The sequence below is a fragment of the Rhinolophus sinicus genome, linkage group LG07 (genome assembly GCF_036562045.2).
Source record: "Rhinolophus sinicus isolate RSC01 linkage group LG07, ASM3656204v1, whole genome shotgun sequence".
In the NCBI taxonomy this organism is placed as follows: Eukaryota; Metazoa; Chordata; class Mammalia; order Chiroptera; family Rhinolophidae; genus Rhinolophus; species Rhinolophus sinicus.
In genome coordinates, this window is record NC_133757.1 from 51789364 (window position 1) to 51804609 (window position 15246).

The 15246-nt window shown below is 41.5% G+C and overlaps 1 protein-coding gene across 1 annotated transcript; it reads left to right on the forward strand.

The window, feature by feature from the left end:
• The first annotated feature begins 2418 nt into the window (after positions 1-2418).
• VDAC2 (voltage dependent anion channel 2) lies at positions 2419-14924 on the forward strand. Its single transcript, XM_019745979.2, has 10 exons — positions 2419-2575; positions 2782-2836; positions 3927-3995; positions 4828-4877; positions 8390-8542; positions 8636-8688; positions 9139-9366; positions 10232-10382; positions 13100-13157; positions 14531-14924. The coding sequence occupies exons 2-10, from the start codon at positions 2806-2808 to the stop codon at positions 14620-14622; spliced, it is 885 nt and encodes a 294-aa protein (XP_019601538.1). The 5' UTR covers positions 2419-2575; positions 2782-2805; the 3' UTR covers positions 14623-14924.
• Positions 14925-15246: the final 322 nt, after the last annotated feature.

A 15246-nucleotide genomic window follows, 5' to 3' on the forward strand; every position in this document is an offset into this window, starting at 1 on the left:
AAAATGCTACAGATCCAGGAGTCCCCACTGTCAATGTAAGAACATCCAAACCTGTATTTTTATTTGTTTATTTAGGTGAAAACTGATGACAATTTCCAGGAAGCAAGATCTCAAATGGTCTGCAGAATAACAGTTTTGCATTTCTTTTATGCATTTGAAATTAAGGATGGAATTTAAAGATTACATGAAGGTGAGAGGAAGCAAGGTGGTGATTGAACTACAGGACAGTTAACAAGATGTGCTCTCTTGAGGTTGGTTACTTCTCTTGAGGGTTATTACTTCTGGCATTTCAAAGGTGTGTTAACCTAGATGCACAAGAACAATGGACAGGACTTGCTGAAGGCAAAGATAATTCTTTTACCAGGGAAGTTATATGCCTGGTATGTGATTACCTACCAGGACCTGCCCAGTTAGGAATTTATGATCAGATCCCTCTGTGAGGTTACTTTCATTTATAACCCCTTTTTGTCCACACCGCTTATCCACAGGGGATATGTTCCAAGACCCCCACTCGATGCCTGAAATTGCAGGTAGTACTGAACCCTAAATATTCTGTTTTTTTCCTATACATACATATACTTTACAGCTTCTCTTTGGCGTATCTGAGTTGCCGGCCTCACGACTCTTGTGCTTTGGGGCCATTATTAAGTAATATATGGTTACTTGAATACAAGCACTGCTATACGGTGACAGTGGATCTGATAACCAAGATGGCTAGAAGGACAAAGGGCTGATTCACATGCAGGGTGGGAGGGAATGAGACAGGGAGCAAGATTTCATCACTCAGAACAGCACACAGTTTAAAACTTATGAATGTTTATTTCTGGGATTTTCCATTTAATATTTTTGGACCGCAGTTGAGCACAGATAACTGAAACCAAGAAAACCAAAACCATGGATGGGAGGGGGGGGACTACTGTAGTTCACAATGTGAATAAGTCCTACTGCAGGTACTGGAGGTGACTGAGCAAAGACGAGGTTTTCCTGGGAGGTGGTGTGTCATGCTGCCATTGGGATGGGATGTCAGTTTCTGCCACCAGCCTCACAATAGCATCAAACGTAGCCAGAGCAGACAGGCTCCCAGTGGAGCTAGGCCGATTTCAGACCAACCTGTTTGAAACTGAATGACGGAATTAATTTTCTGGCTCCTGAACTCTTAGGAGCAAAGGCTCTCTCTATTCTTCTTATAACCCTTTACATGCACAGCCAACCCCTACCATGACCAGGCAAGATTGCTGTCTGGGTTTGCCCATGGAAGGTAAATCCACCATGGCAGCTGTAATCTGGGCTTGGATTGTGGAAGTCTATCTTGCTACTATACTTTTCCTGGTTTAGGAGGAGGGTGGAACCTTGGCTTTTAGAATCAGAGAAAATCGGGGAAAAAAGCTTTCCTAGTCTATGGCTGAATGGCTATTAAAGACCACTTCATCTCATTTAAACGTCATTTTATAGACGGGGAAACAAACGGGGTAGAGGGGATAAATTGCTGAGACTGGCGATTGATTCTGGAGCCTCAATTGACCCCATTTCTCTCTCATTAGACGGCGCCTTTTTTCTTGTTCCCTTGGCTCCCTCACTGTCCTGCACACCCAGGGAGCTTGAGGACAGCGTTCTCATGCCTGGTCAGCATGATTCCTAAATTTTCTAGCAGGCTTGCCTCATCAACATAGCTACGGTTCAGTGCATGTGTAAAGCAGTCCCACCCCTAAGCCGGGTGGAGGCGGCAGAAGAGGAAGCCTCAGGCGAGAGCAAGGAAAAGGGGCGGGGCACCCCGAGACGTGCTCCAGTCTGTTCAGGGCGGGGCAGCCCCAGAGAGCCGTGCAGCACAGCAACTACACCGCCGTAGGAAGCGGAGGGGGGCGGGAGGCGGCGGATGGCTGGCCGTAGTGCCCCTGTGCTCGCTCCTTTATCCGACTCTAAAGAGACTGTTTCAGACGCACACGCTGCACTTGCTCAGGGAAAACGGCATGAAGCTTAGCTGACTCCTCTCAGACGTCCTACACCACGGATTGTGTGCGGGGTTTGGGAACAGCCAGGAAAGGGAACTGGGGAGAAGTACGTGACCTCCGGCGTGTGCTGCCGCGCCCAGTAGTGCCGGGTCCCGCGCGGGCACGCGCCTCGCGCCCCGCCCCGCCCGTGACGAGCGCGCGTGGAGCCTCCGCCCCATCCCCCGCCCTCGCGGTCCCCTCCGTGTAGCATCCGCCGTTCCCCGCCCCCTGGCCGCGGGGGCTGCCCTCGTAGCTGCCTGACCAGAGGGCCGGCAGCTTCTGCCTTTCTGGCTCCAGCCGACGGACCGAGGCGGCCCACCCTGGGGACAGGGGTTTCCTCGGTCCCCGTGGCCGTTCCGGAGCAGGTTGGAGTGGGCAGCTGGCGGCCCTGCGGGGACAGGCGCGGTGGACAGCCCCGGGGACAGCGGCGGGGTCCTGGAGGGGGGAGGACAGGGTTGCGGCGGGCGGAACGGTGTCTCCTTCACTTCGCCCTCCAGCCTCGGCAGCTGCAGCCCGACCCACAGCGAGCCGAGCGGCCTTAGCTGCGAGCGGAACGGCGGCGGCGGCCCCTCTCAGGAGAACACTAGGTACCGCCGCGCCCGTCTCGCTCCGACCTGGGGACCTAGGCCTCGGCCGTCCAACAGGAGGCCTGAGCCCGACTCGGGGTCGGCCCTGGCTCCCTAAGATGGCCGCGCTGCCCCGCGGCCCCTCGCCCATCTCTGTCTGAGACCTTCTTATGGCCCCTTGACCCGCTTCTTACTCTCGCTGACCGCACTTCTTGTCCCTTCCGCAGGTCACCCATTTCCGCGGCCTCGCCATGGCGACTCACGGACAGAGCTGCGCGCGGCGTAAGTATGGAGCAGGCATCTCTGCGGGATGGGGCGGTGTTGTCCGGGGAGTCGAAGCCGGTCCACCAGAAAACCGCAACTTATTTTCCCCCATGTCTCCGAGGACTTGGAAATTGGTCCTTTTCGGTAGACACTCCACCGTCTTGACCCCCTGGCTCTGCGGAGGAGGGGCTGGGCTGCTGGATATTGGATGGAGGGACTAGGCCGGGAAAGTTGGTCTGTGGCCGCATTCACCTTTAGCTTTTGGACATGTGTGAGGAACTCAAAAGCAAAAAGTTACTAATTGTTGGGTTCGGTCTTTGGAGGATTGGATTAGACTCTTTTTTGAGGAAGTAGTAAACCCCCTTGTACTAGCGCAAGGTCATTACACGTGCTCCTAAGGGCGTGGACTCACTTTGTAGAATGAATGAGCTGGTGTGTTAGGAGCTTAGATTGCTTGCCTTTAAACAGCACGGTATTGACTAAGGACTTGAGTATCATGTTAATATGTTTAAAGTGCCATTTGATATTTAGTTGATGTAGGCACTTGAGTGAAACATAGATGGCTGTGTTATTTCTATGTTCCAATATTTAAATTCCCAAAGTATTAATTAGATACTATTCTCTTCCCACTCCAGAATGTTGGTTTTGACCTCAGTGAGGATATTAAAGGATAAATTGGGGGAGAGGGGCTTTTCTTAGGTTTTGATTTTTATCTCATTTGGTTAAATCTCGTTCCAGTGATTTTGGCAGATACATCTAGATAGATGTGTATGTGTTTGACTTTTTTGGTACTAGTCCAATCCTAATAGGTGAGGCTATAGGCACTGTGTAAATTTAGGAATAGAAGTCTGTTTTTCAATTTTGGAAGGAATTTCCCCAGTTTGTATAGCCACTTATTGTGGTTAGGTATTTTAGAAACAAGACTTCGTTGGTATCTGTTTCATGGATTGTTAGAGTACAGTTTTATTGTAGCTTCTGGTGGTATCAAAACACATCTCCAACAAGTTGGACTGCTTGAATTTAAAGAGAGCAGTAGGTCATAATCTAGTTCTTGGACAGAAAGTGGGAGAACAGGAAACATTAACATTGGAATGTTTCTTTCTACCAGCAATGTGTATTCCTCCATCATATGCTGACCTTGGCAAAGCTGCCAGAGATATTTTCAACAAAGGATTTGGTAAGAACTTCTCTTTTTAAACTTTAGATCAGAAGTGAAAATATGTATTTGGATTGCTTAAGGAAATTAAGTTAATAATTTCTTCAAATTGTAAATATCTTGTTGCATTAATTCTTTTATCAGATACATTTTAGATAAAATGTCTATTAAAATAGTTCTGTAACAGTTCACATCCCCCTCCACCTCAATTTCCTCCAATTTTTTCAAACTGTAGTTCAAGGATTTTATCTTTAAGAAAAAAGCAGCTGTGCTTTCATTTCCTTCAGTTGTAGTTTAGACCTTGATTAACTAGAACTATTCCTATGATTATGTATGTATATTTTACTTTTGTGGTGGTGACTCCTAACAGATTATGGGCTTTTCAAGTGAACTTGGGTTTTCTTCTTGAATATTTTGGTCCACCCCCTTCCACTTTAGATTAGTCCTCCAGTTATTTAGATTATTAATCCAAAGGGGAGATAGGAACCTTTGGGATAAATGTTCTAAATGACTATTACTATTGGCTATTCTGAGATTTAAGCTGAATTAGTTCTCCAATCTGATGTTTAGGTTTTAAAGTTGTTTGAAAGCTTTTTTTTTGTGGGGGGTGCCAAATAATACACCAAAACACTAGGCAAAACTGCATAGAGATGTTCTGTCCATTACATGTCAGTTTACATAGGATAATTAAAATTTTTTCATTTAACTATTGTGTATCAACATTTTTATCCTCCCCCCCCAAAAAAAGGGGGAAACCTTGGGGTTTTTTCTTTTTTTTTAACGTATAGTCTACTACTGGTATGCATTTTTGTACAAAAGAATCATTTTGTTATCATTTGCTCTCCACTTTAAGGTTTTGGGTTGGTGAAACTGGATGTGAAAACAAAGTCATGCAGTGGTGTGGTGAGTATTAGCTATCTAATAAGTTCTGATGAGCCTTTATGTAATTTTCTACCCATAAAATAGTCATAACTGAAAGATGTCTACCCAATTTATCTTAAGAGACAGAAGTTAATTTTATTTTAAGGGATTTGCGTGTAACTTGATTTGTTTTGGCTTTGGTCGTTTTTTCATGTTGTCTTTTGCCATATTCCTTACTGTGTATGCACAAGTAACTCAGGAAGGACACTGGTCATGTGAGACTGTTTATTCAGTAAGATTACAGGCTTGAAGGCAGAGAACCTGTTACACTTTTTCATAACCCTTTCTTTCAACGCCTATTAAAAGCATTAAGAGTTCTGGGCATAAAAATATTCAGTAACTCTTAATTTGAGTGTACTAATCGTTTGTATAATGGTTATATTCTAGCAGCCCTTCTTGGGGAAGATTTCCCCATGTATTTTGTGAATTTACAGAATCCTGACTTGAGTATTTTTAAAGAGGTTAATATTTTGGTATTTGGTGTCTTGATTCCTCCTCACAAACTCCTCCCTTGAAGGGAGTAAAGTAAAACTTAGTTTTGTATAATTTTTTCCTCTAAAATGTTTGTTTTGAGATTGTTATGGTGATGGGTATAGTGTGTGCATATTGAATGTTATTAGTTATTTTGATAAATTCTTGCTGTAGTTGATTCCCTTAGTGCATGTAACTGGTATTAAAATTAATTATGTTATAGTTTTTAACGCTTAGACTTGGATTTCTGGGGTTTTACGTTTGTCCTGAGTGTCATTTGGTTTATTTGATCTGAAAGGACGCCTGATTGTTCAGGTGGTTGAGTGACTCATTTGCTTAATGTAACAGGTTTCAGAGTATTGTATTATATTATTTTTTGTATTTCTGCTTATAACCTACTGAGGCACCTTATAAACACTTGCTGTGTATTTGTTGAAACACAAAAGGCCTTCTAAAAACAAAAGTAAAAGCCTCAATCCTTTGTTTAAAAAACCTATTTGCTGGTTGGAGAGAGAAAATAAATTTTAAACTGGGGAAAATTAGAGAAATATATCTAATACTAGGTTGTTTGATAAATCAAAATCGTTGGAAATGAAGGGCTTATTGTGGACAGGGTTAAGGAAACTTTTATGAAATTAGGTTTAAGATCATGGATGTATAGGAAGTGGGTTAGATGCAGTATATTTTTGTTTCCATTTAATGTATGTAATTCAACAAGCATCGTACTGATGTTGTAATATGTATCTGGCCCCAAATAAGTCTCATTAATGGCTGGCTGTATTCTCATGTGAACTGCAGAGATATCCAGTCAACCCCAGAACATAGAAGCCTAAAATCTGCTGATGGAGCGAAGGGTGTAACTCCACCAGTGGTGTTATCTGGCCCAATTTTGGTCCCACAGTGTGACCATCTTGGTTTTGTGTCTTGAGGATTCTTTGGCTGGCTGTCAATCTGTGGGTCGATGGATGGCAGTGGGTGGGGCCTCAAGAATCATTAGTCAGTGTCACTCAGGAGTTAAAATAGCTACTCAGACACATTCCCCATTGGAACTACCTGCTAGAAGAACATGCTCGGTATGTATTGTTTTAATAATGCCTGCCTTTTGTGTAGAGCGCGTGAATATGTGCAAAGCTTTCACAGTGTCAGTCCAGTTTAATCCTCTAGAGATAGGTTTTGTTATTATAATCAAAGAAACTGAGTCCCAGAAAAGTTAAATGTCTTCCTTTGTGTTACTCATTCAGTAAACTACAGAAATGGACGCCAGAACTCATAATTTTTTTTCTAGTGTTCTTTCTTAACATAATCCAGTGTTCTTTTTTAGTATGGACTTTGAGTATCAAGCTTTGACTTGAAATTCCTGTTAATGAAAGCATTTAATTTCAAGCAATTGTGGATAAGACCTAAGGATTTGAGTCTATTTCACTGCAGAGCAGTAGTTACACAAATGTTCTATTTTCTAAGTGAAGGGTGGTTGGCCTTTTATCCTATTGCACAGTTTTTGATGTTTCCTCACTATGCAGAGATATTCATTTCAGATTGAATAGTTCAGATTGGCTGTCTTCTTTAGACTTGGCTTTCCAGTGGCCAAAGGGTATAACCATTATTAGCAGACAAATTGTGAGTCAGAACCCTCACAGGGCTTTTTAATATTTTATCTTGGAAGATTTTAGTTGCCTGCCTGAATATATACTGAGCTCTGAAAGATTATTAGATTTCTGGATTATCTGTAGCAGATTTTAAATTTCAGATTTGCCCTCCTCTGTGTTATGGCTTCCTTTTCAAGTGGTGTGCAGTTAGGGATTGGCAAGTTATTTATATTTGCTACAAATATAAGATTATATAATGCAGTTCAAATTGATCCCTGTATGAGATTGTTTTTTCCCATCAATATCATTATTGTGCATAGTTTATATTATGCATGATATAAACCAGTTGTAGACTAAGTCTATAATTCCCTCCCCCTACTTTTTTTTCTTTTTTTTTTTTAAGGCGGGCACAGCTCTCAGTGGCCCGTGCGAGGGTCAAACCAGCAACCTCAGTGTTAGTATTAGCACCACACTGTAACCAACTGAGCTAACTGGCCACCCCACTTTTCTTTTATTTTTTTTAATGAAAATGTGAAAGATGGTTGGAAAGGCATGAAACCTGGTGAAAACTCTTTTTTATCTCAGAGAAACAGAATATTGGGATTACCTACTGTTTTTCCCTGAAAATAAGACCTAGACGGACTATCAGCTCTAATGCGTCTTTTGGAGCAAAAATTAATATAAGACCCCATATTGTATATTATATTATATTATATTATATTATATTATATTATATTATATTATATTATATTATATTAATTATATTATATTATACCTGGTCTTATATGAGACACGGTCTTACATTAAAATGAGACCGGGTCTTATATTAATTTTTGCTCCAAAAGATGCATTAGAGCTGATTGTCTGGCTAGCTCTTATGTTCAGGGAAACACGGTAAGAATTTAGAAAAACAGTTACTTGTTCGTAGCATGAATTCCTATAGTGGGGTACTTTCAGAAAACATTTCATAATAAATAAGAAATGATGGGATTATAATAAACTCTGATTTTAATGATGGGATCTGTGATTATCCATAGTGACTTATTTACTGTTTTTTTTTCAGTATCAGATAGATTGAATGCAATGTCAAAACATTCAATCCTTTTTTTTCCCCATTGATTTTGAATCCCAAATAAAATCACCTTAGAAGTTTCCTTGAAAGGTGTACAGTTTGTTTTTCACTTGAGAATTAGACACACATTAACTTGTGATTGGTTGGACATGTCAGCTGTAAGGTAGCAGTTAGTAACTTAACAGGCTAATTTGTTACTTTTGTATATTATACACTGTAGCAAAGGATAGGAATATTTGGCAAGCTATAAAAAAGGATTAGTGAAGTTACTGTTTCAAGGGGTTTTCTTTTTGTTTGTGTAAGTTAGGCAGTGGATTCTTTATTGCTTACGAGAAAGTTCATGAAGTTATTTATTGTCTTATTAGGAATTCTCAACATCTGGTTCATCAAATACAGACACTGGTAAAGTTACTGGGACCTTGGAGACCAAATATAAATGGTGTGAGTATGGTCTGACTTTCACAGAGAAATGGAACACTGATAACACTCTGGGAACAGAAATCGCAATTGAAGACCAGGTAACATTTTGAAAATGTGCTTTAGTATTATTTACTTTTGTATTTCAAAAAAGAAATACAGCTGAAAACAGATTTTTTTTTCTTTCAAAATAGATTTGTCAAGGTTTGAAACTGACATTTGATACTACCTTTTCACCAAACACAGGGTAAGCATGGTCATTTTTATCTGCTTTAAATGGAAAAGCAGTCCCCTTCTGTATATTTAGGAAAGATGCATATTTACTGTTGGATAGCTTACCCAGCTGCCTTGTGGCGAATTTCTCTTTGTCCCTTTCGCGTGTGAACTCTGTGGTCGCTATCACTGGCTTGCCTCTTGTCATTGTGGCACTAACTTGGGTAATGAACATGTTTTGAATATGCTTTTGTGATCGATGGCCAGTTCTGCAACGCAGCCTTCCTGTGTTGGTGGCGTCCAGTTACCCCGTGTACCCTTGTCTTCTAGTTCCTGAGCTATATATTTTTACCTCTTATGATTGATTACCCTGCTACTTCTTTTGCTCCAGTCATACTACAGTTCATTTAAGTCTGTTTAGTGCCCTCTGCATGTAAATCTTTCCCACTGGCATCAATTTTAAGTCAGTTTGTTCTTTTTCCAGAAAGAAAAGTGGTAAAATCAAGTCTTCTTACAAGAGGGAGTGTATAAACCTTGGTTGTGATGTTGACTTTGATTTTGCTGGACCTGCAATCCATGGTTCAGCTGTCTTTGGTTATGAGGGCTGGCTTGCTGGGTACCAGATGACCTTTGACAGTGCCAAATCAAAGCTGACCAGGAATAACTTTGCAGTGGGCTACAGGACTGGAGACTTCCAGCTACACACTAATGTGTAAGTATTTCTGTGGTGGGGTGTTATGGTGCAGGACCTCAGATGACATTGATGTCTCTTGTCATTTCCTATTAATCTGGGTTGAACCTAAAGGATTTCTCTTAACCTAAAAAGATCATCTTTGGGCATTTCTAGGGTAGCCCTCAAAAGTGTATAGTTAAAAAGTTAGTCTGACTTTTGGCGCTGAGAGTAAATGTTCATTTCATACAAGGCTTGATGTGCTTTGTATTTTCAGAAGAGTCTAAGACAGTGCCAGACTCTACCCGTGCATTCATTTGACTTAATTGTAATGTGTGAAGTGCTGATTTGATAGGATTGCCTAAAATGTTTGGTGTTTTTACCTAACCCAACTTAGATATATATGTTGAAAAGACTTAAAAAGAATTTTTTTCCTTATGTAAAAAATAATGCATTGGTAAATAATTGAAGTACAAAGAAGAAAAACAATTTCCCATAATCCCACCACCTAGGTATATAATCTTTATTAATTGTTAAAGTTTTGGTGTTTTACCTTTTTATATGTGTATATACATAAAATACATAGAAATATCTGGAAAGGCTGTTTTATAAGCCTTTTTTCCCATACCTAGTACCTTGTGATCGTTTTCCTATAGCATTATGTGTTCTGCAGCATGAGTTAGTGGCTGTGTGCTATTTCCACTGGATGGATATACCATGATTTATTTGACCAGTCCTTGTTTGTGGACATAGGTTGGGAAAAGACCTTTTAAAACAAAAGTTTTCAGTGGAACACTAGAGATGCATGTGAGCAATTGCTTTTATTTAAATATAATGCTACAATATCAGCTTAGTGCCTTAAATATATTTCAGTCTTCTAGATTTGCTAATTTAAAATATCTTACAGCAATGATGGAACAGAATTTGGAGGATCAATTTATCAGAAAGTATGTGAAGATCTTGACACTTCAGTAAACCTTGCCTGGACATCAGGTACCAACTGCACTCGTTTCGGCATTGCAGCTAAATATCAGTTGGATCCCACTGCTTCCATTTCTGTGAGTACTACTCTGGGCTTAGAATAGATGAATGGGGTTTGGGCTTGTGGGAATTAATCTTCAGGTATGTTCAATTGTGTTGAGAATTTGGACTGTGGTTCATATTGTCCCCAGTTCACACACAGATTGGAATTGGAACTTTGAATACTGTTTTGCTGTGGAGACAGTATTAGAAGTTTGATATCCAGGCCACAGGAGTTTTTTTTAACCTAAAAAGTGTGCATAGATGCTAACCCTGAGCTCAAGCTTGTCTAAGCCCAGGGGAGCCGGTGTTTTGGGTCCTGGGCAGTTCTCATTCCTGTTGGAGAGTAAGTACTTCAGTTGTTACTTTGATTTTTTATGGTTTGTAAAATATCTTCGGATTTGATCTCAGTGCTCAGTGGTATGCATGCCATTTTGCAGGTGAGGAAACCAAAGCTTGGAGAGGACGGACTTAACACCACGGCTAGGGAGAGAGGGTAGGGGGAGTAGAGCCGGGACTAGCCTGCATATCTTTTGATTTCCCTCCCATGTAGGGTGACCAGCTAGCTCATCCTGCTTTGCCTGGGCCTGTCCCAGCTTTAGCGCTGAAATCCTGCATCCCCAGGACGTGCCTCCCATCCTGGACTACCAGCTGGGTCAGATGGCCACCGTAGGCCAATCCATAGGCTCGCTCTGCTGTTTCTTCCTTCTGTCACAGTGGATTAGGGTACGAGGAGGTGCAGTGTCTCAGGGTGTAGAGGGACTGGCTCCAATTTCAGGCAGATCAGCAGCTGTTGCTTGTGTCAGTTGTTTGCAGGTCAGGGACTGTCTGTACTGTATGTACTGGGAATGACAGAAGTTAAATCTTTTGGGAGAATTATTTGTTGCATAAAGGAACATTCATTCTGAGGACAGTGGTTTGATAATTTAGGCAGCTAAGTTTTGGCCCGTTCTTGTTTCATTTTAACACAGTTGTAATCAGGATGAGCAGCCCCCGGAATGCTTCTCCCACTGGCAGGGCAGTTACTCATCGGTTTTCCCTTCTGTGTCTAACCACATGCTGCAGTAAAACCTCAGCGTCCCATGCACACGGCTGTCTGGTAGCTGCCTTGCCTCGCCTCATGTGTTTGTGGCCATCTCGGGTGCAATGCCCGCAGAAGGGGCCACTCTTACTGTCTAAAGTGGGTGGGAGCTTAGGACCTGTGTGTCTTTGAGCGACTACTGGGGACCCCTTGGAAATGTCCCCAGCACTTCCCACCTGAGGAGTGCTGCTGTTGCCCTGATCGGATCTCCCCAAGCAGTGCTTCCTGCCCCATCACAGCTTCATGGTCGGCTCCTAGTCTAGAATGGTGGGAATTTGCGTCCAGTTTTCTGAGGATCTTAATTTGTTGGGCACACGATGGTCACTGGTGGGGCATTTCTTCCTGAGACAATGAACTCACATGGTCACTGGTGGCTCATGAGGTGGCTGTAGCTCCAAGTGACTAGAAGTGTTGTTTACATGACTTTTGCCTGTACAGCTACATCATTTCTCTTTTGGATTGGGCTGGGTTGTTTTGGGGTTTTTTTTAAGGATTTTTAAAAAAATTTTTATTGGGGAATATTGGGGAACAGTGTGTTTCTCTATGGCCAAGTCATTGTCCTTCAATCTAGTTGTGGAGGGCGCAGCTCAACTCCAAGTCCAGTTGCCGTTTTCAATTTTTAGTTGTAGGGAGCGCAGCCCACCGTCTCACGTGGGAATTGAACCGGCAACCTTGTTGTTGCGAGCTCACACTCTAACCAACTGAGCCATCCGACCGCCCCTGGATTAGGCTGTTTTGATGTTACACGTTATAAGAGGGTGTAGACGTCAAGTCATTTCCAAATCTTTTATGATGCCAGAGGCTGTTTGTTTCCTTTTTACCGTAGCACTCAAAATGCTGCAGAGCAAAGAGCAGCCTAGGCCCTGGAGACTGGAACAGGGTGCTCCCATTTACGGCCGTAGGCCTGTGGGATGGCTTAATGTGGCAGTTCTAGGAGAGAATGGAGCTACTCCTCCCTTGTCTTGTTCTTCACGGCTCCGTTCAGCCCGTGAAGTTCTGTGACTAAATCCTAAAATAATAGAATTGTACAAGGAGGGCAGGCACCTGGATTGGTAACAATGCCCCATTGGAACGTCTTCTCAAGCACAGTCAGTTACGTACAGCCAACACCCAGGGGCATTCATAAGAGGTGTGAGAAAGTGAGGTAAAGGATTTTCAGTTGACCTTGTTCTTAGAGAAGGTGCTTGCCATTTGGAGATTTTCAACATTGATGATTTTGAGTCTTTAGGAAGACCCTTGAAAGTAGTAATGTGCATGTTAAAGTCATGGATTTAAACTTTACATCCCACACTTTAGGCGGGCGTGTGTGCCACAGAGCTAGTGAGCCTGGTGGACTTGCATTAGTCACATTTTGGCGTGGTTTTGTTGTGTTAGCTTAGACTCAAAAAGGACGATTTCTTGATGAGAGTCTGTAGGCTCTTGAGTGGTATGGACATTTTTGGGGTCTTGTGATACATCCCAGTAGACACATCAAGAGTATCGTGTCCTACTGATAATTTGACTTTAATGGATAAGAATTAAGGAGTACCTGGTTTTTGTTTGGCTGAATAAACATTACATTTTATTGTAATGTGAGTAAAGGCTGAACACTTCATAATTGCATGATAGGGAAATGTAGGGGCTTTGTCTCCTTTCAAAAATTTTTCTTACAGTTGTCTATGCATTTTATTTTAGGCAAAAGTCAACAACTCTAGTTTAATTGGAGTGGGCTACACTCAGACTCTGAGGCCTGGTAAGTATTCTCGATAAAGTAGGATTTTTCTGATACTGTTTTAAAAATTAATTTTCATTTCTTGGCTTATTTTGCAAACCTTTCAAGCATACAGAATTGACAGAAGAGTACAATGAACATGTTTACTTTATGCCACAATTTTGTATCCCTGTCCCCCCCCCCCCTTGTCCCCGCTTTTTCTGATGGCTGTTTGGAAGGTGCAGCTATAATATCATGACACTTCTCTGAATGCTTAAGCATGTGTCCTCCTCAGAGTAAGAACATTTCTCCCGCTCTGCATAACCATAATACTGTTATCACACCTAAGGAAATGACAGTGACACAGTGTTGTTATTTAATATCCATTCTCTATTCACTTTCCTCACTTGTACCTGAAATGTCTCCTAGTAATTGTTATTTCTTTCATCAAAGTTCACTCATTGCTTTGGTTGTTGGTTGTTTGGTCTCTCTAATCTTACTTACTTGGTATTTTGAGCCTTGCTGTGTTTCCTAAAGCGGTATTTCTCAAGCTTCAGTGTGTGCATGAATCACCTGGGGATCTTGTTAAAATGTAGATTCTGATCCCCTAGGTCTGGGATCAGGGGTTCTGTCTCTCTAACAAGCTCTTAGATGATGCCCGTGTCCCTGGTTCTTGAACCATTTGGATAGCAGGGTTCTAAGGCACTTGGAACTTTTGCCTCCAAATAGAGATTTTCCCCCAGACTTTTGTATTTTGACTATTTTTAAACCTAAAGAATATTACCATGAACACCCACATGCTCTTCCCACACTCACCAATTACTAACATTTACCACCTTTGTTTTATCTCTCCATGTCTACATACATAATCTTTTTTCTTTTTTTCACATGCCCTTATGAATTATTTAAATGTATGTTTTCCAGAGATGTAGACACATCAGCCCTAGCGTGCATATGCCAAGAGTAAGACATAGTTCTTTGTAACTACAATACCATTGTCACAGCTAAGAAAATCAACATTAATTTATTATAATAATACCTAATATGTACTGTAGTCTGTTGATTTCTCCACTTGTCCACAAAATGTTTCTTATTGTAGTTTTTCCTTTCCGGGATTCAGTTATGATTGTTTTAGTCTTTTTCAGTCTGGATAGTATATTGAACATTATTGTATTTTCGAGAGCACTTTGAGCTTTATTATTACCGTTTTCGTGCTCTGACTTGGGATGGTGCCAACTGAATTCTGTCTGGTATCTCAGATACTCCCAGGGACCCTCTGGTGGCTGGAACTAATAGGTCATCTGGCTGGCTTAGGAAAAGTGACAGGCAGAGGCAGACTCGGGGCGATTATTAAAGAAGACTACAGACTCCTGAGATTTTTCACAAACATCATGATTGTCTGTTTTTGTTTACAGGTGTGAAGCTTACACTGTCTGCTCTGGTAGATGGGAAGAGCATTAATGCTGGAGGCCACAAACTTGGGCTTGCCTTGGAGTTGGAGGCTTAATTAATCCAGCTGAAAGAAACCTCTGGGAATGGGTATCAGAAGATTAAGATTTGGCCTTAATATATTTCCAGTGTGACCAGCAAGCTTTTATCCCCCAAGAAGGTGATCAAAACAAAGGATGATCTAAACAAGAGCTGTATTTTAAATATTTAGACAGTTACTTGTTAGCTGGTTTCTAGTTGAATTGGTTATCTAACTAGTTACCATTGCTGCAGTCATGCAGTAACCTATACATTATTTAAATGTATTTAACTGTTAAATGCGCTCCCCACCAATAATGAAATAGACCTTTATGAAAACTGTGCAGTTGTGTGCATGTTTGTTTTTATGTTCCTTTTAACATTGAATATTGCCATTGAATGGAATGAATCAGTGGATTTAAAATGAGGTTAAAAAACTTTTTGTTAAATTCTACCATTAGAATCACTTTGGTATCCTAAAACATTACAAATTACGAATAAAATAAGTATACATAATTAATGATGCCAAGTATTTGCGGAGTTAAAAATTTGCTAGCTAAGGTCACATCTCCCCGGTACCTAGCTAATACTTAATTTTTCCAGTGAGCATTTTGCCCTGTATCAAAATCTATGCCACAAAGTCCTCTGTGTCTCTAGAGTAACT

Coding starts and splice junctions, on each gene's coding strand:
- VDAC2 (XM_019745979.2), top strand. CDS start 2,806: ATGGCGACTCACGGACAGAGCTGCGCGCGGC. Junction 4,878..8,389: donor CAAAGTCATGCAGTGGTGTG/GTGAGTATTAGC, acceptor TTGTCTTATTAG/GAATTCTCAACATCTGGTTC. Junction 10,383..13,099: donor ATCCCACTGCTTCCATTTCT/GTGAGTACTACT, acceptor ATTTTATTTTAG/GCAAAAGTCAACAACTCTAG.